The 25,686-nt window shown below is 44.6% G+C and overlaps 1 protein-coding gene across 4 annotated transcripts in view; it reads left to right on the forward strand.

Moving 5' to 3' along the window:
* Positions 1-25,686, forward strand: part of GFRA1 (GDNF family receptor alpha 1) — a 232,500-nt gene that overhangs the window by 69,294 nt on the left and 137,520 nt on the right. For 3 of the 4 annotated variants that reach the window (XM_027528621.1, XM_027528619.1, XM_027528620.1), the window contains exon 5: positions 178-192. The exons of the other annotated variant lie outside the window; for it this stretch is intronic. In XM_027528621.1, the coding sequence (XP_027384422.1) occupies positions 178-192 (15 nt within the window). The remainder of the gene's footprint in view (positions 1-177; positions 193-25,686) is intronic. 4 annotated transcript variants of the gene reach the window in all.

The following is a 25,686-nucleotide window of genomic DNA, read 5'->3' on the forward strand; positions in this document are numbered from 1 at the left end:
CCAGAGCTCAAGCTTTTAACCGCTGCCTCTGAGTAGAGGAAATATTGTACTAAGAGTGTTTAGGACAGTCAGTGTGTGTTAGCTGTGATGCTCATCACTGTCATTTGCAACATAATTACTAATTTTTTTCTCCTTTCTCTCTGCCTTTTTCCTCCTGCTTTTCCTTCCTCCTGGCAGATGTTTTCCAGCAAGGTAAGCTCATTGCCTCCTCTCTGCTTTTCTATTGCTTGTGCTCTTTTGGGAAAGAGTATCACCTGTGTGCAGAGGGTTATGGGGCTTTCCATCCTTCTGTGGACGTGCCACGGGGACTTTAGGACAGAGGTACCGTGAGGAGCATGGCCCGGGGTGGCCTGAAGTGCCATGAGCCTTCCAGAGCCTCTGCTATCCAGCCTCTGCCCCTTCCTCTGGACCTTGCTTGGGGGTAGAACGAGGACTGGACAGTTGGGACAGGGACATTGGGCACGGGTTCATGCCAGGCACCTGTCCGAGGGCAGGGCTGCTGTGGGCTTGTGAGACAGGTGGGGAGCAGATGTCTCTGGAGGGCATCAGGTGGAGGCCCCTGTTTCTCAGAGCTCCTTCATCCAGGCCAGCTTCTGCTTCAGGTCTCCACACGCCACCTCCACCTGGGGGCTTCTCTGTCAAGCAAAGGTGTGGGCAAGACCATGGCTGGCTGGTCACTTTGTGCCCTTTAGCCCAGGGGAACCTCACAACCCCTCCAATTGGGCCAGTGATTGAGAGGAACCCAGCAAGGGTATGCAGTGTCTTACACATTTTCCCAGTCAAGTTTATATGTTCTGGGGAGCTGGAGAGGGACAGCGTAGGCTACGTGTCCTTCTGCCTCATTTTTAAGTCCCCATTCAGGATACACAGCTTCTGCGCTCTGGGAGTCTCGCGGGCATGGCCTTACTGAACCCACTAGATACACATTCAGGGCAACTGCCTCTTTCCGTTTTTCATCACCATCTCAAACTACTGGAAGAAAGTGGACAGACCGGATTGTTTATATATTCAAGATGGGAAGCATGTGTATTCCACGCCTGCCACCTCATTCTCGAATCCCAGGCTGCCTTAGGATAAAAGAGACCAGTGTAAAAAAAAAAAAAAATCCAGGCATCCCATAAGTAGCTTCCAAATGATTTTATGGGCTGGATATTTTCTCGACGATTATTTTACCCCAAACATGCAGCGTGTGATGGAGAAGGTCTGTCTGCTTTCTCTGATCGAAGTGCAGTTGTGGGTAACAACGAAGGGACTTGTGTTGTCTTTTAAGAGTGCGGAGTCATAGACCTACTTTTATAAATAATTCATAAATCTAAACCAGCCTGAAGTAATAAGTTCCATTTGGCTGGAGACGAAGCGATGGGCAAAATTGAGAAGGTGCCATGACTGTGGGTGTAAGGCATGTGCTGCCGTCAGGGTCCTGGCTACAGTGCGTTTTCCTCCTTGACACATTGAGGGTTCAATGACATGCTCTGGGAGGCAGTTTTTATTTTTTTCTATAAACTAGAGAGCCAAGCTCTCCCCAATGCCAAACTACATGTCTTCTTTTGAGACATAAAATGCGTGAGTTTGGAAAAGTCTCGCTGGAGCCGGTGTGCCGAGGCCCCTGGAGAATGGAGAGAGAAAAGGTTGGTATCAGATCTGGCTTTTCTACCTAAAACCATGAGCGTTCAGTTATTGTATTCAGTATAAAAAAATGGCTTATCAGGCTGCTCATGTCAAGTTTGCCTCCTTTTTAATCAGTCATGCCATTCCATTGATGGGATTTGACTGTTGGTAACAATGATATGCAAAACTTATAATCACCTGCAAATCTCGGACTATTGAGACTTAATAGCATCTTCCACAGACAGAAGCTGCTAGCTACCCCTGGCCCTGTGAGATAGTACTAGGATTACAGATGGGGAGAACTGAACTTGCTTTTGTGAATTATTTACATGGCTCTGGCCTTGCAGGACTGTTTCATACAGAGGGACATTCTCTGAAATGATGGCCAAGAACTCACCAGCTGGTACCCCGCCTTACCTCTGCTTCTGGCCATTCTGCCTGTGAAATGAATGCTCAGTAAAATGTGACAGTAAAAATGTGTCAGTGACAGTAACCTCAGGAAAAAGACAAAGCTTCTGTGTCTTGCAGACAATGTCTGAAACGTGACTGCACAGCTTCTTCTTGGGGCGGGGGATGGGGGGTGGGTGCACGGAGACTCTGCTACCAGATTGTGCCATTAACTTGAAACGCAGGGGCCATGAAGTGTGCTAGAAATAAACAGCAGAAAACTATGTGGTTTCAGGTGAACAGGAGCCACAGGGCCATTTCTGCCGCCCATCTACACGAGGCCACTGTGAGTGGCTCTGGGCTGGCCATGCCATGGGCATCAGGCCTGGCTTGCTTTGGTTTACCCAGGGACTGAAGGGCAGCTGGGTTGCGGGGTGCTGGTCTGCAAAAATGTACTCTTGGCTGTGAGTGAGTGAGGTCTCTTTGACCAGAGGAATCCTTGCATGTTGGGGCTGCTGTGCACTAGGGCTGGCAGAAGAGGGAAACAGACTTGCAAGTTGACAACATCAGATGTTCTCAGAGGAAACAAGTTTTTTCCTCTGGATAGCATTATCTTTTCTTTCACTACAGATCAATCTTGTTATAGCGGGTGACAGCGCAGCAGCTACTGCTGGCCTTTCTCTGCTGGTACTGTGGTGTGTGCACATGGGAGCCGATTTCTACCCTCAGAGCCGTTTCTGAGCTCGTCTCGGTTCTTTCATCTGTAAATGCCACTTGCTGTGACAGTTAGACCACAGGGCCCGAGGACAGTCAGGGACCAGTGGGTCCGCAGCTGGGTTTTCCGTGTGTAGGAGTTCTGGGGACCATGGGCCCACATGTTCAAGGAGCCTTAATTGACCCACATTCTCTGGCATCCACAGAGCTCATGAGCCATTGGATGGCTCTCAGGAATTCTGAAGAGCCACAGAATTGCTCTTCACAACATCAAATGCAATTGAAAATGCTGTACGTGCGCATGTGTCTAGAATCTTGAGTTTTAGGGCACTTTTATACTGATCGTTTAATAATGAAGTCAAGACTGCACACACACACCGCACAGCTCATTTGAAGTTACTGAAGCACCTTTGAATGCTCATCCATGGGCTCAACCTTGATTCTGAAATCGAACAGAAACTGAGTGGCTTGGAAATGAGAATACCACCACTCAGCTGGGCATTTGAAAGCGTCAGCAGGCACCATATAAAGATTTCACCATTGAGTTAATTCTCTGCTCAGTGAACTGAAGTCCTTTATAGACTCTGTGCCTGAAGAGGCATAGCCTTCCCTCCTCCTCACTTCTCACCTGGAGCTGGGATCTTGCTATTAGAGAGGGTTTTCTTCCAGCTCAAGTAATTTTTGATACCTTTCAAACATAGCGCACTTGTTTATCTTGTAACCGGTAACTGTGTGTGAGGTACTTTCTATGAGGATAAAGGAGTGACTGAGACGGCGAAGTCCCCTGTTCTCATGGAACTCATGGTCGAGCTTGGGGAACATTTGGTGCCAGGCATGCAAATTAATAAACAAGGTAAATTTCAAGAGGGATACAAGAAGTAAGGGCTTCTCTAGTAGCTCAGCTGGTAAAGAATCTGCTTGCAACACAGGATACCCCTTTCGATTCCTGGGTTGGGAAGATCCCCTGGAGAAGGGATAGGCTACCCACTCCAGTATTCTTGGGCTTGCCCTGATGGCTCACATAGTAAAGAATCCGCCTGCAATGCGGGAGACCTGGATTCAATTTCTGGATTGGGAAGATCCCCTGGAGGAAGGCATGGCAACCCACTCCAGTATTCTTAGCTGGAGAATCCCCATGGATTCTCCATGGTCTGTAGTCCATGTGATTGCAAAGAGTTGAACATGACTGAGCGATTAAGCACAGCACAGCATAAGCAGTGAAGAAAATATCATGGATGGTACGCTAGGTGCTCAGAGGGCCAGGGATGTTACATGGATGTGGCCAGAGAGTGACAAGGAAGACCAGCTATTGGAGGATCTGGGGACCAGCAAGAAAACTTGCAAGGGAGGGGCCTGGTGGGCAGGAATGCCCCCATATTCCAGAATCAGAAAGAGGCTGGTGTGAGAGAGGAAGTTGTATGAAATGAGCAGAGAGAGGAGGGCAGGCATGGTCTAGGGATCAGAGGAAGGAAGTCCATGGTGGTAGTGGTGAGTTTTAAGTAGAAGAGTCACATGGTCTTAGTAACATTTAAAAGCACCACACTGACTGCTGTGAAAATGCACGAGAACAGCATGTAAGAAGTTAAAACCAGGACCGAGGCTGAGTGCTGAGCATGCTCGAGCCGGGCTGAGATGGGGCCCTGCCCTCAGGCCCTAGTTGCTCCCTTGAGGAAGTGTGGTGGGTAGTGGGAACTTCCACCCAGCCAGCTCACCTCTGCTGAGCACCATATTTTGTGCCTGTGTGAAGTCTTGTGCCATGACTTAAGGCTCGCAAATTATACTCCTCAAAGACACCAATAAAATATTCTTCTATGTGTCTTCAGATTGTAAAAAGCCACTTTGCTCCAGTGCATATGTATGTGTTCATCATCTGTATTACATATACATTATTAATGTATGCGCTTCCCTGGTGGCTCAGATGGTAGGGAATCCGCCTGCAATGCAGGAGACCTGGGTTCAATCCCTGGGTTGGGAAGATCCCCTGGAGGAGGGCATGGCAGTCTACTCCAGTATTCTTGCCTGGAGAATCCCCCTGGATAGAGGAACCTGGCAGGTTAAAGTCGATGAGGTTGCAAAGAGCTGAACACGACTGAGCAACTAAGCACAGCACATTACTGTGTGTGTATAAATATGCCTAGTAGACATCAGTTTTTCCCCCAGTCGGGCTGTTGCTTTGTTGAGGAGGTTGTGCCAATAGCTTTGCCCAGCAGCCTCGGTTTTCTTATCTGTAAAATGAGAGTTGGGGAGATCCTTGACCCAATGTGGCCTCCTGCTGACGCTCTGTTTTAAGAAGTGTTAAGTGAACTTGAGTTAATAAGAGTACAAAAATGTCCCATGCTGCAGATTTTGAGTATTGCCCAGAGAACATGGGTGGAAACAGGTTGAGAATGAGGTGGCTGAGAATTAAGGTGAAAAGAAGCACGGTTGCAGAAGTGTAACGTATTCTCAAGGCTTTTTGGAAACATCAGTTCTTGCCTATGTGTGTTAATAATGGAATTCACACTGGGTGGCATTGCTTTTACTAATCTGAAAAGAACAATAAATCATAGTTTGCTTTCTGGCAGCCCAGCCCAGCTCGTTAATTGTTGAGGTGGGTTTGTGATGACAGTGACCACTGCCATTTATAATGTGCTTGACTTAAGCTCTTTTGCATTTTTCAAATGTGTTGGTCTAACTGCTGGAGTTGGATCTTAGGTTTTTCCCAACCACTTCAGAAAACCCATCTGTTATAAAACTCTGACCCTTTAGCCATGAATTATGGTCCCCCTGGTAACATTATACATTATGAAATATTGTTTTCTTTATGAATGTGGGATTTGGGTGAATAAATTAAATCTATTGTTACCACCTCCAGGGAAAAACTCCAAGTTGTCATATGATGCTAACTAGTAAATGAGAAAAATGCGTGAACATTCTTATGGTGGAAAGTGGCTGGTTCCCTGGTCACACTTTTCTATGCTAATATTTATGTTGTATATATATCATCCCCCTTTCTGTTCAGACTCAGTAGAATATTCCGAGTCATGTAGGAAATGCATTCATCTTTCCAGCACAAACTGAACATTACCATTTAATTTCACGTAGATTCACTTTGTGTGAGTGTGTTGTGTAGGAAAACGAGAGGCATATTTAAATAATCACATTCTCTGAGATGCTTCATAACATTCTGCGTGGGCTCTGCAAGGTGATCTGTTCCCTGCCAGCTGGCCTCGAGTAATGCTTTTCCTTGTAGCAGATTCTGTGTCCTCACTCCAATCCTGAAGTATGCATTTCATTTGAGGTCTCAGAGTCTCCCTCCCAGTTACTTGAGTTTCACAATTGCCAGATCAATGAAAGGGGGTCAGTTTTATTGTTGAGATGGTTGCTAATAACAAGAGGAATTTTTATTTTGCAAATTTTATTTTATTGGGATGATAATAATGATGATGATGGGACCATCAGTATTTGTCCACGTCCTGTATTCCAGGCATTGGGACAATTGCTTTGTACACATTTTCTCGTTGAATCTGTCCCCGTATTTTTTGAAGTAGGTTTTATAACCAATAATCCCACTTCACAGGGGAGAAAACTGAAGCACAGAGTAGAATTCATCTAGTGATGTTTATATAAGTAATGAGTAGTAGAGGCAGGATTTTATTTTATATTTTGTGGGTTCGAATCCCACCAGGGTCAATTTTATTTTTTCCTTTCCTCTTTTTCTGACTTTTTCTTAAAGGCTCCCACCCTTCTCCCCCTACACTATCTCAGTGTTTTCCAGCTGGTTTCAGTTCCAACCTCAGCCTCTGCTCTGCTCTCTTCTTTACTTACCTGTCTGCCCTGGGGGGCTTGGGCCGAGGAGAGCAAGACTGGGAGTGGGAGACAAAAGGGGAGGGAAAGTGGGTGTGAATGCTGAGATAAAGGCAGGGCCCTGGCTCTGGGAAGGAGAAGACAATGGCAACCCACTCCAGTACTCTTGCCTGGAAAATCCCATGGACGGAGGAGCCTGGTGGGCTGCGGTCTATGGGGTTGCACAGAGTCAGACACGACTGAGCGACTTCACTTTCCCTTTTCACTTTCATGCATTGGAGAAGGAAATGGCGACCCACTCCAGTGTTCTTGCCTGGAGAGTCCCAGGGACGGGGGAGCCTGGTGGGCTGCCATCTATGGGGTTGCATAGAGTCAGACATGACTGAAGTGACTTAGCAGCAGCAGTTGGCTCCGGGATACATGGGGATTTAATAACCACTTTATACTATGCACTAGGGACTCAGGAAAGGACTGGGACTGGACTGGGGGCAGAGGGTACAATCTTAGACACAAGAGACTGGGCACAGGGAGAAGGGACAGGGACCAGGGAAATATATATTTATTTATTTTGGTTGAAAGACCTTATTCTACAGTAAAGTTTTAGATTTTCTGAAAAATTGTGAAGCTAGAGAGTCACCATATACCCTGCATCCCATTTCCCCATTACTAACATCTTACATTAACGTGGTTCATTTGTTACAACTAATGACCCAATATTGATCCATTATTATTAGCTAAACTCCATGGCTTATTCAGATTCCCTTGCATGAGTGCATGTGTGCGTGATCATTCGCTCAGTTGTGTCTGATTCTTTGCAATCCCATAGACTGTAGCCTTCCAGGCTCCTCTTTACATATAATTTTTTCAGGCAAGAATACTGGAGTGGGTTGCATTTCCTCCTCCAGGGGATCTTACCAAGCCAGGGGTTGAACCTGCGTCTCCTTCGTCTCCTGCAGTGGCAGGCGGATTCTTTACCACTGCGCCACCTGGGAAGCCCATTCTTATTCCCGTAGTTTTTACCTAAGTTCCATCTCTTTTCGGGGATCCTATCCAAGACATCACATTACTTTTAGTATCCATGTCTTCTTAGAGTCCTCTTGGCAGTGACGGTTTCTAAGACTTCCCTTGTTTTCGATGACCTTGACAGTGTTGAGGAGTCCTGGTGTTTTGAGAAGTCTCTGTTGTAGATGTCCCTCTCTGGGAATTTGAATGATGTTTTTCTCATGATTAGACAGAGGTTATGGGTTTTGGGGAAGATCACAGAGATAAAGCTCCATTTGCCTGACTTCATATCAAAGGCATTTCCTGTCATCATGATCTATGACTCTTGATGTTGATCTTGAACACCTGGCTGACGTAGTGTTTGTCAAGTTTTTCCACTGCAAAATTACTTTCTGACTCCTTTCCACACTGTACTCTTTGGAAGGAAATCTATGCATAGCCTAGTCTTAGCGAAAGTGCGGAGCTATGTTCCATTGTTCCATCTTATTATACAGAGGCTAGCTACTCAAGTTATTTTTCTACAAGGGAGATTTGGTTCCTATGCTTCATTTATTACTTTATTCAATCATATATTTAGATCAGGATGGACTTATGATTATTTATTCTATTTTGTTGTGGTCATTTAGTCGCTAAGTTGTTCCTGACTTTTCGCAAGTCCATGGGCTGTAGCCTGCCAGACTCCTCTGTCCGTGGGGTTTCCCAGGCAAAAATACCAGAGTGGGTTGCCATTTCCTTCTCCAGGGGATCTTCTTGACCCAGGGATCCGACTCACAACTCATGCTCTGGCAAAGGATTCTCTATCTTACGTGATAGTTGCTCAGTTGTGTCTGATTCTTTGCGACCCCATGGACTGTAGCTCACCAGGCTCCTCACCTCATAGAATTTTACTCTAAACCTTGGGTTACAATGTAATACACATTTAATTTATTTTCTTGGCTTGTCCATTGGAAGCTCTTTCAGCAGACTCCTTGTGTCCCTTTGACATATCACTGTCAATTATTTTTTGAGGCCTTCTGCAATACTTTCTGATACTATAAGATGCTCCATGCTCATCTTGTGTATTTCCCATCTCTGTCCTTGACTCAGGCATTTCCTAAAGAAGCCCTGCTTCCTTTTATTGGAGAATGATGTTAGAAACCAAGATCTGGGTGCTGGGTATGCTTATTGTTATTGGGGTGTCATTTCTTTTAGGCCATCTCAGTTAACAGAGCAAAAAACACATGTGTGTATATTCTAACCCATGTATATATGCCTGTCTGTTTCTATGTACAACCAGTTGTATCTATATTAAATGCGAGTTCTTACTGGTGTGTCTAGCTCTCATCATTACCACATGGATCATTCTAGGCTTCTCCCCTTGCTTATCTGCACATTCCTACTCCCAAGGTTAAGTCAGGGTTTTCAACTCACGAAGTCTGACTTAGGTTTTACAACACACTGTCATGATTCCCACTGAAGGACTTTCTTCTACTCCTGGTGAATTGCAGTCGCAGATCCTTGACCTTCCCTAGGCTCAACAGGACCACCCAGATGCAGAGGGGTGAGTTTATTAGATACCTATCTATGTCAGTTCCGGCTGTTGTAACAAAATGCCATAAACTGGGGAGTGGGGTGGGGTGTCGAATAGCAAGCATTTATTTCTCATGGTTCTGGAGCCTGAAAGTATGAGATCAAGTTGCTGGTAGATTCCATGTCTGCTGCGGGCTAGTTTCCTGATCTGGAGAAAGCTGTATTTTCTCTGTGTCCCCAGGAAGCAGAAGGGATTGAGCTCTTTGGTCCATGCTGATGTCTCCAATGAGTGTATGTGTGTGTGAGAAGCAAGCTTGCATTTTCACAGTCTCCTCTAATGTCTTTATTAGGATCATGCTTACAATCCCTGCAATGACATTTTATCTTGAAATGGTTGTGAGTTCAGCTCCCCTCCCAGTTCCTCTCCTAGATATGTCCCTGCTCCTGCTCACTTTGTAAAACTCAGGATAACTCTCTGCTGGGTTACCCTGACTCACTCGTCCCAACAGGTGGGGAATTTGCCTTCTACTCTGTGGAGTTTCGTATCCCCCCCTCCTGCCTCCTTCAGCACTTCTCTCAACTCATGTTGTTGTAATGATCTGTTTGAGCAAGTCTTCCCACCCCAGATTAAGCCCCTGGACAGAAGGAACTGTGTCTTTTAATTTGAATTCCCAGCACCAAGTGCAGTGCTTAGCACATAGTGGGTGCTCAATAGATGTTTGATGAATAACAGTGGACTAAAACGACAAAGCTCAGAGGAACTGCATTTTGTGTGTATGGTTTATGTGTGTGCACATGCATGAACGTGCACACACATGTACACACACTTCCTTTTATATTCGACAATTTAAGTGCTTAGTAAGGTTGAAGCAGATGCTGTCACTGCATCAGTTGGATGTTGACAGCAAAGCCAAATCTTTTCTTATCCATGAGTCCAAAAGTCTTTTTTCCATTCTGTTTCCTTCACCAGTGTTTTGTTTTTGTTTTTTTTTGAGGGGACAGGTTTTGGACCCAGAATGAATCAGTAGGTATTACGTACTGTGGTCTGTGTGGGTATGAACAGAAACATGAGGTATATAGCAGACACATTTCTACCTTCCAAGAGTTGACACTTTATTGGAAACTCAAAGCCAGTCTGTCTAGGGGCCAATGGGCACTACCCTTTCTCAGTGCTGGAGGAAGTCATAGAGGGTGGGGGTTCTTCCGCTGAAAGAGCGGGGCTGGAGATGGTTTAAAGAAGGCGGAAGACCTGAGTGGACAGGACCAGGGCAGACCTGTAGGTGGGCAGATGGAAGACAGTCTGAATGGAGGTGGAGGCAAAGACAAGTTTGGTGTTGTGCTTGTGGGATGTTGAGAGTGCAGTAAACTCACCAGGCTCTAGGTTAGGACTGGGTGGGACCAGTGATGGAGGCTTCACAGACTGTCAAGGGCCAAAAGCCTCTCTGCTTTCTTGTGCCCCAAAATCTACCAGTGTGATTGAAAAGATTTTGTCTACCAAGTGCATAGTATTGTTGTTGAGTTACTGCACTTCCTTATTCATTTTATTATGCCTTTTGCTGTTTAAGGTTGACCAATCGGTGTTTCTAATCTTTACAGTGAATTAGTTATGCCCTTGAGTTGATGGAAGTTTAATCCATAAAAAAACTAGCTTGATATTTTAGATAGCTTGAACAATAGTTTTCTTGGTTATTTTTAAATCTAGGCAGCAAAATTTAGATTTGTTCTAGGAACCACAAGAAAGCCATTGTAGCTTTTTGAGCAGAGAAATAGCATGTACTGTGTACACGATGAAAGTGCTATGTGTTGGGTGGCAGAGGATAAAGACGGCCTCTGCTTACTTGTGTACAATGTGCCAGGCACATACTTTAACGCCTTTCTTCCCCAGAATGACCCTAAGAGTTTCACGTACTCATTTATCTTCATTTTTTATCCCCATTTTTCATATGCTGAAATAGATTCAGAAAGCTCACGTAGCTTTACTTTGTAGAGGGTCTCCCATCTAGTAAAGAACAGGGCCTGAATTCAGAACCAGGCAATTGGACTTAGTTCAAATTCTTACCACCGTATCACAAAGTCATTTTGGAGGGACCAGATTAATGGTTAATGTAGGTGTTAGCTATATGGGTGTTCATTGCAAATTATCTCACCTCTGCTATATGTTTGAAGACTTCATAATAAAATATGGAGAGAACAAAGAAACCTTAGTTGGGTTCTTCATAGGAATAGAGATCACATGGCCTCCACAGTCATGGATAACGAGAAGGTCAGTCAGAGGTTGGGCCTCCCTAGAGGAGTGGGCCGGTCCTGGGGTCCAGCTGTGGGACTCCAGGTGAGGTGGGGACCCAGGTGAGAGACAGGTGGAGAGCAGGCTGAGTGCTCTGCTAGTTTCCTGGGTGCTCTTGTAATGAATAACCAAAAACTTAAGCCCTCAAGGCTTAAAACAACAGAATTTTATTCTCTCACAGTTTCAGAAGTCAAGGGTCTGAAGTCAAGATGTTGGCAGGACCCTGCTCTCTCTGAAGGTTCTAGGGGAGGGTCCTTCCCTGCCTCTTAACCAGGCTGCGGAGGCTCCCAGAAACTCTTGGTTTTCCTCAGCTTGTAGCTGCATCTTTCCAATCTCTTCTTTCACCATCATACAGCCTCTTCTCATAAGTACAACAGTCACTGGATTTAGGGGCCACTCTAATCCAATGTGACCATGTCATAACTTGATGACATCTACAGAGACCTTATTTCCAAGCAAGATCATGTATTGAGGTTCAGAGTGGACATGAACTTTTGAGTTGGGGACACCACTCAACCATGACAAGTGACCAGCCAATCTGGGAGGTCCAGTATAAGGAGAGGGGATTATGGGAGGACAAGGTGGCTGAAAAGAAAGTAAAGGGTTAAAAGATAGGGAGGGAACCCTGAGCAGAGTGGAGAAGAAAATTGAATTAAATTTGGTAAGAGAAAGAAACAAGGGCTCCAGAGAGAGGAAAACAAGGCAAGTAGGTTTTCGAGGAAAGGGCTGTGTCTCAACCATGGGCCTCTCTGTTTATTTATCTCCTGAATATCTTAAAGAATTAAAATGTAAATCTCGGAAATTAAATCTACAGGCACAATGTCAACAGAGAGGGCTTTTGCAGAGCAGACAAAGCTGTTCTTTTTCCTTGTGAAACAGCCATGGTGGGAAACCACGTCTGTATGCACAAGATTTATTTGAGATGGATTAAGGTTCGTGATGAGCGAATCTCTGAAGGATTGGAGGTGCAGTTCTCATAAGCCTGCAAAAGTTCAGCTCCTTATCTGAGGCTTATCCAAACCTGACGAAACCTTTTAGGCCAGCATGGAGGTTAGGGACCTCCAGCAGCTGAAAGCTAATATCCTGCGTCAGGAAACCACCTGCATTGTGAGGGGCAGTGGGGAGAGAGGCGTATAAATTAATGTGCTCTTGGAAGGGAGGCCCTCTGTGGCTTGGGGCTTCCTGAGCGTGGACCACCCACTCTCTTTGGTGGGGGGATTACAAGCTCAGTCCTTTGAGCCCTTTGGAGGAGGGAGGTAATACCTCCTGGTTCTTGAGATCTTTCACCACATTCAGTTCTCATGTCAGATTCAGTTCTCGGTCACCTCCTTAGGCATCCTTTTGGGCTCTTGGACCCCAGAACATTCTTCCTGTAGCAGGCTGCTCTTTGTTAGGCAATCACCTCTTCAGAGACGCCTTCCCTGGCCATCTTTGTTGAAGATATTTCCCCAGACACGTTCCTCCATTGCCTCATCTATTTCCTTAGAGCACTGAACAAGATGGGTATTGGGGTAATAGTGTGCCCCAGGGAACTTCCTGGTGGTCCAGTGATTAAGACATCGCACTTCCAAGACAGGTGGTGCCTGTTCAATTCCTGGTTAGGGAACTAAGATTCCGCATGCCACAAAGGACAGCAAAATCTTTTTCTTAAAATTTAAGATATAAAGGGTACAATTAAATGGTTTAAAAATAACTAGTATGCCCCCCAAATTCATGCTCCCTGAAACCTCACAATGTGACCTTATTTGGAAATAGTGTGAGTGAAGGATCTTGAGATGAAATCGTCCTGGATTTAGAGGGGGTCCTATAATGACTAGCTATTCTTGTAAGAAGAAGAGAGGCCCCAGAGAACTACAGAGAGAAGGTCACATGAAGATGCAGGCAGCAATTGGGGTGATGCTGCCACAAGCCGTGGACCACCTGGAGCCACCAGAACCCGGAAGAGACAAAGAAGGATTCTCTGCTAGAAACTTTAGAGGGTATGCGGCTCTACTGATGCCTTCATTTTAACCTTCTGTCCTCCAGAACTGCAAGAAAATACATTTTTGTTATCTTCATTCACCAAGTTTGTGGTCATTTGTTGTAACAGTCCTAAGAAACTAACATAGCACCCAATACTGTCTGAAATCATTTGTTCATTTTTTTGTTTGCTTATGGTTTTCCTGTCTCTCCAGCTGGAATATAAACTACTCAGGTACCAGGGCCTTGCTGTGTTGTTCATCCCTACATCCCAGTGTTTAGAATAGCGCTGAGCAGAGTGTAGGTGCTCAATAAGTATTTGTCACATTAATGAACCCTGTGGGATAAGCGTTGTCTTGATCTCTGGGTGATAAAAATGTCACCCAGAGAGGTTTATTCACTCACCCAAAGTCACACATTTGGAAGAGTCGGGATTCAAACTCAAGCCTTCTGGTCCTCAGGTTGAGGTTTAGTCTACTACATCACAAAAGCTTTATTGAAATTAAAAATGTTATCCTTAGAATCTTTATGACTTATTTGCAATGCATCTCCCCCAAATAGTATAGTTTTATACCTTACCAAGCCAGAGCTGGAACGTTCCCTGGGAGGTTTGGGGTCTTAGCCTGTCCTGGAGCAGAAGGAAGTCCTCACAGGCACAGGGACAGGCAGCCTCCATGCACACCCCACCGGAGCCCAAGGCTGGACTCCCCTGGGGCCTGACCTTCCATGAGTGAGCTGGATGCTGTTCACACCTGGGCCAGATGAGTATGCCGCTATAGACAGACCGGGAAGGCACAGCACTCCGGTGGATTGTAACTCTGATGGTCACCCCTCCTCTCCTCTCCCCGCAAAAAGAAAACAGAAAACTTGGATTTGACTTTTTTTTCTCCTTTTCACTCAAACACATCTCTTTCACCCAGTAGGGCCTGCTGTTTGTCTTAGAATTGATCATCCTGTGGATTTGACTCCTGATGAATCTCTTGGTGCCTGATCTTAACCCTCACCTCTAGTTCTCAAGGCCAGCAGGCTCACGTCACTCGTCATTTTAGTTCCTGAGGGTCTGCTTGTGCCTGCATCTTTTCTAGCCCACCCTAGTGCCATTTACCTGCTTCTCTCTGTCTCTCTCTTTCTCTCACACATACACATGATTTTAACTTTTTTTTGGTAAAAATGTACATACTTTGATTTTTTTATTGAAGGAGATATGCTTTGATGCACCCGCAGACCTTCTCTAGCCTCTCTGTACTGTAGGACTATGTGACTTCATATTTAGTATCTACAAACAAATTTTCCAGTTTTTACAGTTTTTAGCCAAAGGGAGTTACATTGTAGGACTTTTGTATAAAGCTTGTCTTTCCCCTTATTATAACTTTCTCTCTCTCTCTTTTTTTTTTTTTGGTAAATAAAACGTGATTCTTAAGAAAAAGTAGTATAGAATATAGGTTTTCTAATATCCTTTCCTAGTGCATGTCTGGTTATATGAGGATGACTGGATTTTGGAAATAAGTTCAAGGTCACTCAAAGTTCATATCGCTAACTGAAGTGAGCCAGTCATCAGCTGTGGTATTGCCAGTCTGGGTCTGAAATAGAATGTAGTGTTAAGGGTAGCAGAATGGCTTTCCTGTCTCCTCCACTAGACTACAGGCTTCTTGTTGGGGGAACCCATCTTAGTCATCCTTTTATTTCTAGGCCTGCTACACAGTGGGTATTTAATGGGAGTTTGAATGAATGGATGGGTGGATGGATGACTAAATAGCTTTATGGTGAGCCTTATTCTGAAAAATAACCTTGTATAGAATTTAGAAAAATGATTATATGTGTGGCCACTCTAAAGGTACATATTAGCATTCTGTTCTGTTCAAGGAGGCCCCTGGCGGTATGGTCATGGCTTATATGTTTGAGTGGATAAGTGTTCGTCGCACAGTCGTTCCCGACTCTTTGCGACCCCATGGACTGCAGCCCACCAGGCTCCTCTGTCAATGAGATTTTCCAGGCAAGGATACTGGAGTGGGTTGCCATTTCCTTAAATTCTTGTCTTATGTTTTCTTTGGGGAAGGGGGTGATGAAGTATAAAAGGATAGCTTTATTGCTTTGCTAGGTAAAGGGAGACACACCAGGCTTCTGCTTCAAAAAACTATGTGTCTCAACCTCAGAGAACTTGATGAGGGTTTTTATAATGATGGATCAAAGGTGTGGTTCTTATGTTTTCTTATAGTCACTAAAGTGTAATTGCTCTAAAATCTTAAAAATGTATAGAGTGAAAAGTAGAAAATTCATGTCATAGTACACTGGCATTGAGGAGGACTTGGGGACTTTTGGGGGGATCGTACCTAACTACTGTGTTATCAGGGAAGTTAGCTTCAATGCTTGAATTTTCTCATCTATGAGATGAAGGGATTAGACAACATCTTGAAGACTAACCCTGTGTAGTCTATTATTCTATGAAATGATGACTTCCAACCACTTCTGCTTTGATACTGTAAGCTGTTTATACCTTGTCTCTCTCCCCAACCCCACCCCCAGTTTGAATCTTTCCTTCTTAACTAGCTTTTAGGCCTCTCCTCCATCATGGCATCCCCAGGGGCATGGTGAGCTGTGTATGTGTATTTCATCTCACTTTGAACTAAGTGTTAATCACCCTGAGACTGCCTTGGTTTTTTCAACAGCTCATCAGGACTTTATCTGTTCTGTGAACCTGCTTCTTGTTTGAAATAGTGGTATTCAGGTTTCCAAAAAGTCAATCCGAATTTTGGGGGCAGCTTTTGAAGCCTTACTCAAAAGGTTTCTCTGTTTCTGGTGGGGATTCCCAGTGTGGAGCAGCCCGGCTGGCAGCACAATGCTCCTTCAGAAACTAATGCCTGTCTCTTTCTCCATTCATCCCCTATTCTTTTAGATTTTAAAGATAGTATGGCAGACAGAATATTGGCCCACCAAGGATCTGTGCCTCGAAATCCTTGAAACGTGTGAACTACGTTATGTTGCATGGAAAAAAAGACTTTGCTTAGGGCACCCATGTATGCAGGGATGAGGGGTGCTCAAACATTATCAAATATGGTTTAGAAAAGCCTATAAGACGCTTCTTAAAAAAGAATACAAGATATATATGGAGAAGGTTGTTTGATGCATAGTTTGGGATAACTAGAAGAACCCTAAAGGAACCCTCTTCCTTGGTGAGGCTTAGGGTTCACTGAACAGAGTTTGCAAGTTTGAGTCTGAGCTGAATTGCTGGAAACTAAGTAGGGAATCTGAGAGCCCCACTGATGGTCCCGGTTACCCTCCCCTGAAACAGCACTTGCCTGCCTCCTACAAGAATGCTGAGATACTGTTTAAAGGCTGTCAATTTGAAGGGCACAAAATTAGCAGTCCATTTGGAAGGCTGTGACACTCAGTCTGACAGTGAAAGTATAACAAAAAAGGTAGAAGTAAATCAGTAGGTCAACTTAAAGTAGGGAAGAAGTTCTCCCCAAAGACTCTAAGGAAGGCTCAGCGGGGGATTTTTTTTTCTAAACTTGGTCCTGAAGGAAATGAAAGTATTATTTTAGTGTAGGGGGGCTCATAAACTGTGGCCTGCTAGCTGGTTATTTTTATGAATAAAACTATGTTGGAACACAGCCACACCCCCTCATTTGAATGTTGTTTATGGCTGCTTTCGTACTGTAGTGGTGGTTGAACGGTTTCCACAAAGCCTATGTGATCTACAGACTGAAAACATTTAGTATTTGCCAACCCCTGTCCTCCTTTCCTCCGCAGCAGGTGTTTGGTCAGCAGACAAAATGAATCAGCGGTTTCAGAGATGATTCTCAGTCTGTTGAGGGAATTAACATGAAGATGTTGATGGACTGATGAAATGAGCTTCTCAATGTCTCAGAAGGGCTCCTAAAAGTTGGAGTATCTTCTTAATTCAGTCATGTAGCAAAAAATTATTGATGCTCCTCTATGTGTGAATCAGTAGGCTAAGGGTTGGTTATAAAAAAGTTTCTGAGTGTTTTTGTTTTGGTTCTAATTGTTAAGCATTGGTAATCCATGGATATAGGGTAATTCTCTGTCAACCAGAATACTTCATTATTCAGAAAACTGGTCCTTGATCCCGCTGAATATTGTGCACTTAGTTAGATATCGACAAGAGCTATACTAGAAATTTTAATTAACCTTTCAAACTCCCTTTCGATTTCTTCAAGATAATTTAGAGAGCATGGAGAGTCTACTGGGTTCACCCAAAGTAAGAAGTAGTTTAAAGGTGACCCAGAAAGGTGAGCTGGGTCAGGAATGATTCATTGGAGATGGCTTTGTTGTCTTGACTTTCTGGTGGGAAAGAATTTCTGTGGTTATTTTTAGATTTTCTGTTCTCATTTATCAGTCAACTTTGGCAACATTGATTTACCTAACAGACCCAATTTGTAAATAGTGAAATAAGTCCACAGGAATATTTAGAAACTAATGTCTGCATATACAGCAGGTTGAGAGACGGCAAATTATTAGTAACTCGTTCACCATCCTAAAGCTTCTCATTTAAGAGTTTATAATGAGCTTCCTTTTTATAGACTGTTGACTGGTTGACTTTGGCACAGGGCTGGCACAGGTAAATGGAGGGAGGGAGTGAGTGCTACCTGGAAGCAAGTTCAAATGTAAGAGGACCCCCACTGGACTTGGCTTTGAGACTGTCTGCAGCCTCTTTGCCTGTCTTCTCAGGTGGCAGAATACAGAATTTTTCCAACAAAGACAGGATTTGTGTCTCTTAGGAGACCAGTCCTTCTCTGCTGGCTACATCAGAAAATACAAGACAGATGTGATTGATGGTGAGGGATTGGTGACATTTCCATGAACTTGGGACTTAATGAAGCCCTTTATCTCTTATCCCCAACGTAGTTTTTTTTTTTCACTTCATCTCCCCAGAATGTATTTGGTTTTAATTTCCTTTGAATGGTAAAGAATAAGTTAATAGATTTTTAAGAATCAACTCAAAAAACCCCAACGTCTTAAAAATCTTTTGTGTTTCCTGCCCCTCCCCAGACTTTAATAGCCCCTGGAGTGGGTGTGGAGGTGGCAGGAGTCTTTTGTACTTTCTAAACCTGCTGTTTGCAGAAGTGGCTGTTATGACTGCCACAACATAATTGCTCTTAAAATGCCTCAATAATGAGAAAAAAAAATCTATTTTTATTTCATAATCTTGATGCTCCTTGGCTTCCATTTTTTCAGGCCACTTTTGTAACTTCCGAAAATTAGCCTGACAAATATGGTTTCCCAGCTTGATCAGAGAGCAGCTCTTTGTCATGGGGGTTGGCTGTGTGAGTGGAGGGGAGCTGGGGAGAGATGAGGGTGGAGGGGTGAGCTGTGAGAAGGGCGGAGGGACTTGATTCCTAGGTGGCAGCTGTTTCTGCCTTCACTTGACCACTTTAAAACATAAAGGCAGAAAGTGTACCTTCTCACACTCCCCTGGGACTGCCTCTGTTTCTCCAGGCTTGGTTGAGAAAGAAAGGAAACATTTCAAATTCTCTGACTGTTCTTGGTGCCCAGAACTGGTTGTTGGGACGGCCAGTTTGGATCTTGAGCACTGTGGAGGGCCCAGCCACCTTCATATGGAGTTTTCCGTGTTTTTATAAGCCCTGCTTCTAAGAGGATGTGCTTGGGCTGAGGCTGGATGGACAGAAACTTATCAGCTTTGAGAGAGAGGTTTTCTTCTGGGGTGAAGGTGCGCTAGGCAGGTTCTTCTGATTCTCAGATTCTTCAGTTTGACTCTTCGTGGATTCAGCCTCCAGACAAAGCCAGCTCTGTATTTGCCTTGGACAGTTCACTCACCCCTCACTAGACCCTTGGTGTTGATCTGACTTGGGATGCCCTGGAAGCAGGGACTCCATCTACTAACTTCCCTGGTGGCTCAGCTGGTAAAGAACCCGCCTGCCAGTGCAGGAAACTCAAGAGACCTGAGTTGGATCCCTGGGTCATGAAGATCTTCTGGAAAGGGAAATGCAACCCACTCCAGTATTCTTGCCTGGAAAGTTCTATGGACAGAGGAGCATGGCAAGCTACAGTTCATGGGGTCCCAAAGAGTTGGACACAACTGAGCGCATATGCACAATCCACCATCAAAGATGGAGGTGCTGGGGACAGGTAATTGAATGGTGGTTCCTGGGCATAACAGCCCCTAACAACTAGGTGCAAACAGAGACCTACCTCAGCTCTTTTCCTTGATGAGAGGCCTCAAGGCACCCAGCCTGCAAACCCCAACTCCCAGTCTCTGGTCGGAATGCGGATGTATTTGTTTGCTTTAAGATAGACATTCTTCACCCAGAGGGACAAAGAATTGCTTGGGGGTGGGGTGGGGCATTCAAAACAAGTTCATTTTATCTCAGTACAGGCAAGAAGCCCCAAACCACCAAGTAATGAAATTATTCCTTTACTCATAGGGACGAACAAAAGAAAGGATTCATTTGTGCTCTACCAGACAATTCCTACCCTCCTGTTGGCTGCAAACTAACTTGGATTTGTTCATGTTATCCTGATCACCGAAATATCATCAGGCCTTTAGTTTTCTTTTAAATGCTTTAGCTTATTTCAAAATGTTTTTAGGTACAGTCCACCTCCCAACCCTGTCCCGGAATTGTAGAGGATCAATTCCAGGACCTCCCATGGATACCAAAATTTGAGGATGCTCAAGCCTCTTATCTAACATGATATAGAATTTGCATATTACCTACACCCATCCTTCTATATATTTTAAATTATCTCTAGAAATCTCTAGATTATTTATAATACCTAATACAGGGTAAGGCTTCCTTGGAGGCTCAGTGGTAAAGAATTTGCCTGCCGTTGCAGAAGACACAGGTTCTATCCCTGGGTCAGGAAGATCCCCTGGAACAGGAAATGGCAACCCACTCCAGTATTCTTGTCTGGGAAATCCCATGGACAGAGGAGCCCGGTGGTCTATAGTCCATGGGGTCACAAATTGCTGGACAAGACTTGGCAACTCAACAACAACAACAATACTAGGTAAATAGTTGTAAGTACATGTAAATGCTATGTCTCACTTTATGGAACTTTTGTAGAATTTTTTTTCTTTTTTCTGAATACTTTTGATCCGTGATTGGTTGATTCCACAATGTGGAACCTGTGGCTCCAGAGGGCCAACTGTATTTGGAGGAGACAGCCTAGTCAAAACCTTGTCATCTTTCCCTGGCAATGTGTGAGTTGTCCCTTCTTGCAGGGTGAAAGGTGTCATTAAAATTAAGTCAACTTGCAGGATGCTGTGTGGTTTAGAATGTCAGTTTTTCATGGTGTGGCTGCTGAAAAGTTTATTGCCTTGTGCCAAAAAAAGTCATTGTGATTTCATTTTTGAAAGTTGAATTTAAAACTCAGAATACACTTTCTTTATAATTATGCTTCTTATTTGGCAACATATGGTGAAAATTTATACGGCCTATCAATGTAAAAGAACAGAGCTGAGGCTCTAGGCTTTTATGGTGATTACATCTACCTGTATGGGGGCTTTATGTGCTTACAATTTGAATCATTTATAGATGCACACTCAACAGAGTTCTAGCATAACTAGTACTGTGAGTTTTTTTTGCTGACTAAATGATAGGCAAAGCAATTTTCCACAAATGTCTCCCAGTAGGCTGTCATCATAGAAGCCTTGTAATATTGTTTTTAACCTTCGCACTGGCAGCTATCCAGAAATTATTGCATTGATACCAAACTGCCTTGCACCAGGCAGTTGCCCTTTTCTCCATGGGAACCCCTGAATGCTCAAGTAGGTGCCTGCTCCCCCTCTCGAGTCCCCTTGTTTTTTATTTCAGAGAGATCTTTTACCTGTTCTTGTTCAGCTGTAGGTAGCCGGGCACACGGAAGTTTAAAAATATGGCAAAACAATTCTCTGGATTGTGTTATTATGCCTTTAATGCATTCAATTAACATTCAGGGCTTTGTCACCAAATAAATGACGCACATCGGTGGCACAAAGGGAATGAAGGGAAAGGCTTTGTGGGTTTTTTTTTTTCCCCCCTTAGACAGAGTCAGATCAGACTTCCTTTTTTCTTCCTTCTCTCCCAGCTCTTTGCTTTCCGCTTTCTTTCAGAACCTCTCGTAAATGGCTTTTGGGAATTGGCAGATCCTGATTCTGTGTTTGGGGGAAGGATTTTTGAGACTTCTTTGGAAGGACTGAATGAGACATACATTCTGCAGTTTTCCTGCATAGGAGGTGGAGCAGAGGGTGGGATCCAGGTGGCAGTCTTCAGGTCTCTGCAGGAAAGGAGCCCCCAGTGGGAGGAAATGATAGCTCCCCACCCCAACTTCCTGTCTGGGAGCCCTGGCTCCAGTGGACCTGACCTCCTGGGAGCCCACTGCTCTTGAACCTCAGTAAGTGGGGTGCAGTGCTCAGCTCTTCTGTCTAGGTTGAGAGAAGTACAATCTGGGGATGATTCGGTTCTAGAAGTTTGATTTCAAACACCCGTGAAGTTTTGGGTACACCCACTGTGTGTCGTGGTGGGTGCTGGGAACCTCACAGAGAATAAACGATTCTGATTTATTCGATGGGAGCCAGCTGTTGTGTTTGCATGCTGTATCAGCTCTGGGCCTGACTTTTGACTGCTCCCCTCAGCTGCATCCCAATTATAAAATGTGAGCCCTCCCCAGCTCTGGTTTCTCTGCCTGCCTTGCCTGGGGGCTCTCATCAGGTTTGAAATGCCTCCATGGCGGGTATTTGTCTCCTTCTAGAATGGCACCCCACTCCAGTACTCTTGCCTGGAAAATCCCATGGATGGAGGAGCCTGGTGGGCTGCGGTCCATGGGATCGCTAAGAGTCGGACAAGACTCAGCGACTTCACTTTCACTTTTCACTTTCCTGCATTGGAGAAGGCAATGGCAACCCACTCCAGTGTTCTTGCCTGGAGAATCCCAGGGACGGGGGAGCCTCATGGTCTGCCGTCTATGGGGTCGCACAGAGTTGGACACAACTGAGGCGACTTAGCAGCAGCAGCAGAAAGCCTATGCCCACCTTCACCTTCTTCAGGAAAAGAGTTCTTTCAAAAAAAAAACAACCCCCCCCAAAAAAAACCCCTCTAGCCTAATACATTTGCCTTGACCGTCTAAAATGATGAGTGCTATAAGTGGAGAAATGGATAACTATTATATATCCCTGGTTTTCAAAGAAAATTCTGTCTTTGGCTTGGAAAGAAAGCATTGTACTGGATAAAATTGGAACTGTAAACTGTAATAGAAAATCAAACTCAAAGCGTTGAATATAATTGGGGAAGTCAATGGTTTTCAATCTACTTTCTTTATTTCTCTTGCCTAAGAGACGTTTCACTCAAGAAGTATCCATGAACAGCTGTATGACTGAATTTCAGAACCTGTTTATGTACTAATTCTGCTGCACCTGATACTTGAAGGGAATAAAACTTAAGATGGTTAATGTATCTAGTTGCAGATGTAAATGTTGCCCCAAAGAGTAAAACAGACTCGGGGTATATCCGGAGTAGGGGTAGGAGTGTGTGGTGGCAGGACAGAGGGACGATGCATTCCGAGGCAGAGCGGAAGGTGAATGTGTAGATGAACACAGCAGAGAGCTCAGTGGAGCTGAGGGGGTGCTAGTCCTTCGGTAACAAGATATGTTGGTCAAGAATGGTCCTTGGAGGAAATGTTTCTTGAGCTGGGACTTGGAGGAACAGAAGTATTGTGTGCCGGTTGCCCCCCGAGACCCTCCGCCTCAAGCACTTGCCCTCTTTGGGGGGAAGGACGTTTATTCCACCTTTAAATCAGGGAAGAGGCAGAACCACATCTCTCCCTGCAGGTGGATTCATTAACTGGCCCAGGGAGCATGCTTTGGTGCATTAAAAATGCCCAATTGCCTGCCCATCTATCTTTTCCTTATAATTCTAGTAATATACATGTTACTTGTTCAATCATGTCCAATTCTGTGTGACCCCTTGGACTGTAGCCCATCAGGCTCCTCTGTCCATGGGGATTCTCCAGGGAAGAATACTGGAGTGGGTGGCCATGCCCTCCTTCAGGGGATCTCCCCGACCCAGGGATGGAACCCACGTCTCTCGCATTGCAGGTGGATTCTTTGCTGTGTGAGCCACCAGGGAAGCCGTATTTAATGCCTCTGAACTGTACCACATAAGTGGTTACAATGGTCAATTTTATGGTAGGTGTGCCTAACGTTTTAACCATTTTTGTGTGTACAATTCAGAGGAGTTAAATACATTCACACTGCTGTGTAGCCATCGCCACTGGGCATCTCTAGCACTTTTTCACATTCCCAGATTGAAACCCTGTACCCCTTATACAATAGCTCCTCTTTCTCCCCTACCCTCGCCCCTGAGAGCCTGCCTTCTGCTTTCTGTCTCCGTGAATTTGACAATTCTAGACACCTCATATAAGAGAAGTCATACCACATTTGTCATTTCGTGCCTGGCTTACTTCATTGTTGTCTACTTTTTTGGAGACTGGTTTATCATAACCAAGAGTCTATGTAACAGGTATTTGTTCTTCTCAACCTCGGCTCCTATGGGCATATTTTCATGTGACTAGATCCCTCCCTCTGCAGATTTTTTGGCTTAAGTGGTGTTGCCTCAAAAGGGGCCCCACACCCCAACCGTCCTACGAGGTTCTGTTTCCCCATCTTGGTCTCTGAATTCTCCTTGTTGCCCTGTGCTGTGTGCTAGGGCTTCCCAGGTGGTGCTAGTGGTAAAGAACCCGCCCACCAATGCAGGAGACATAAGAAATGCGGGTTCGATCCCTGGGTCAGGAAGATCCCCTGAAGGAGGGCATGGCAACCCACTCCAGTATTCTTGCCTGGAGAATCTCATGGACAGAGAAGCCTGGTGGGCTACAGTCCATAGGGTTGCAAAGAGCATCCTATCTTTGTTTTTTTTAATTAATTAATTTATTTTAATTGGAGGCTAATTACTTTACAATATTGTGGTGGTCTTTGCCATACATTGACATGAATGAGCCATAGGTGTACATGTGTCCCCCATCCTGAACCCCCTCCCACCTCTCGCCTTATCCCATCCCTCTGGGTTGTCCCAGTGCACTGAAGAGCATCCTATCTTAAGATCCCTTCCCCCTCTTGGCCCCTGTATTCTGCTTATTGCTCTAATTTTTCCTGTCTGCCTGAATTATGTATAGGTTTATGGTTTCCTCCTCATTGTCTGATGGCTCCACCAGCTTACAAGATCTGAGAGGGCTGGGGCGTCTAGGCATCTAGATGTCTATCTGGAGCATGACCTAGTGCTCACTTATCACATGATAAGTGCTCAGTAAACATTGTAGTGTAGTGTAGTGGACGGAGGGTGAAGGAAGGCGTCTGGCTCTAGCCTTGGCTGTGAACCCTCATGAGGTCATACATGTGTCTGTGTTTTGAGCGCTTCAGAGATAAATGCTAACTCTTCTCATTAGAGTCTGCCCAACCTTTACAAAGGAGTTTCTAGCACAAGCACTTGGATTTCAGACTGCTCCTTTTCCTAGTGCAATAAGATTGTGAACGGCTTTGCTCTAGCCCTTCCATGGGTATGTACTCGGAGAAGGTTAATACCCACCTAAATAAAACACAATTAAAAGCTAAAACATTTCTTCTACAGAAAAGTCAATCCCCACCTTCCTGTGCCTGATAAAATGATAAAATGCCTTATGGCTGTGCTGCTTCACTGGATTATTCAAGCCGCTAACTCTTAGATTATTATGCTAATTAGACTTTATTAATATTAAAAATAAGATAGCAGTATTCAGGCCTGGAGAATTCGAATATAACTCTTTGAAGAAGGCTAGGAAGTGTCCGAGGGGCCTCACTGAGCACCTAGTCCAACTGAGTCACTGTGTGAAGGAGATACTGCAGGAGGTGACTTCCGGGGACACCCAGAGTTCTCCAGAAATGCTGGCCGAGCAAACACTGGAACAGGGTTCTGAGAAAACAGTGTGTAAATACTAAACACTCACAGAGTATTTGCATTCAGGAAGAGTGAAGTCTTCTTCTAGAATTCTTGGTACTTTTTAAAACAAATATAAGTATTGCCCTCATTGTTTTTTACACCTCACTGCCCTGAAAACCTCATCTTCACTGACATGCAATGCTTTAAATAGCAGTCATCTGAAGGCACCTGTGAAAATCCTCAAGGTGCCTGTACATTGAGTTCTCACGTTCAAGTTCCCAGGAATATTACTGGTTCTTGAGAAAAGTGCAGAGATGTGACCCCGTGTGCACAGGTCATCTCTAGTTTGGGGGAGTAACAGCTTGAAGGGACATTAGCTTGAGCCTGGCTGGTGAGTGGAAAAAGCATTTGATGTTTGCTTAAACTCACATGGACTTGAGACATGAACTGCGGTTAATATTGTTCTGTTTCTTTGAGGAAAAAAGTCATATTCCTTATAAATACCATACTTTCATTTGCTGGGAAAATCTCATTTCTTTTATGTTCTGTTCACCTGAAATGCAAATAGGA

Source organism: Bos indicus x Bos taurus, chromosome 26, assembly GCF_003369695.1.
Source record: "Bos indicus x Bos taurus breed Angus x Brahman F1 hybrid chromosome 26, Bos_hybrid_MaternalHap_v2.0, whole genome shotgun sequence".
NCBI classification, from domain to species: domain Eukaryota; kingdom Metazoa; phylum Chordata; class Mammalia; order Artiodactyla; family Bovidae; genus Bos; species Bos indicus x Bos taurus.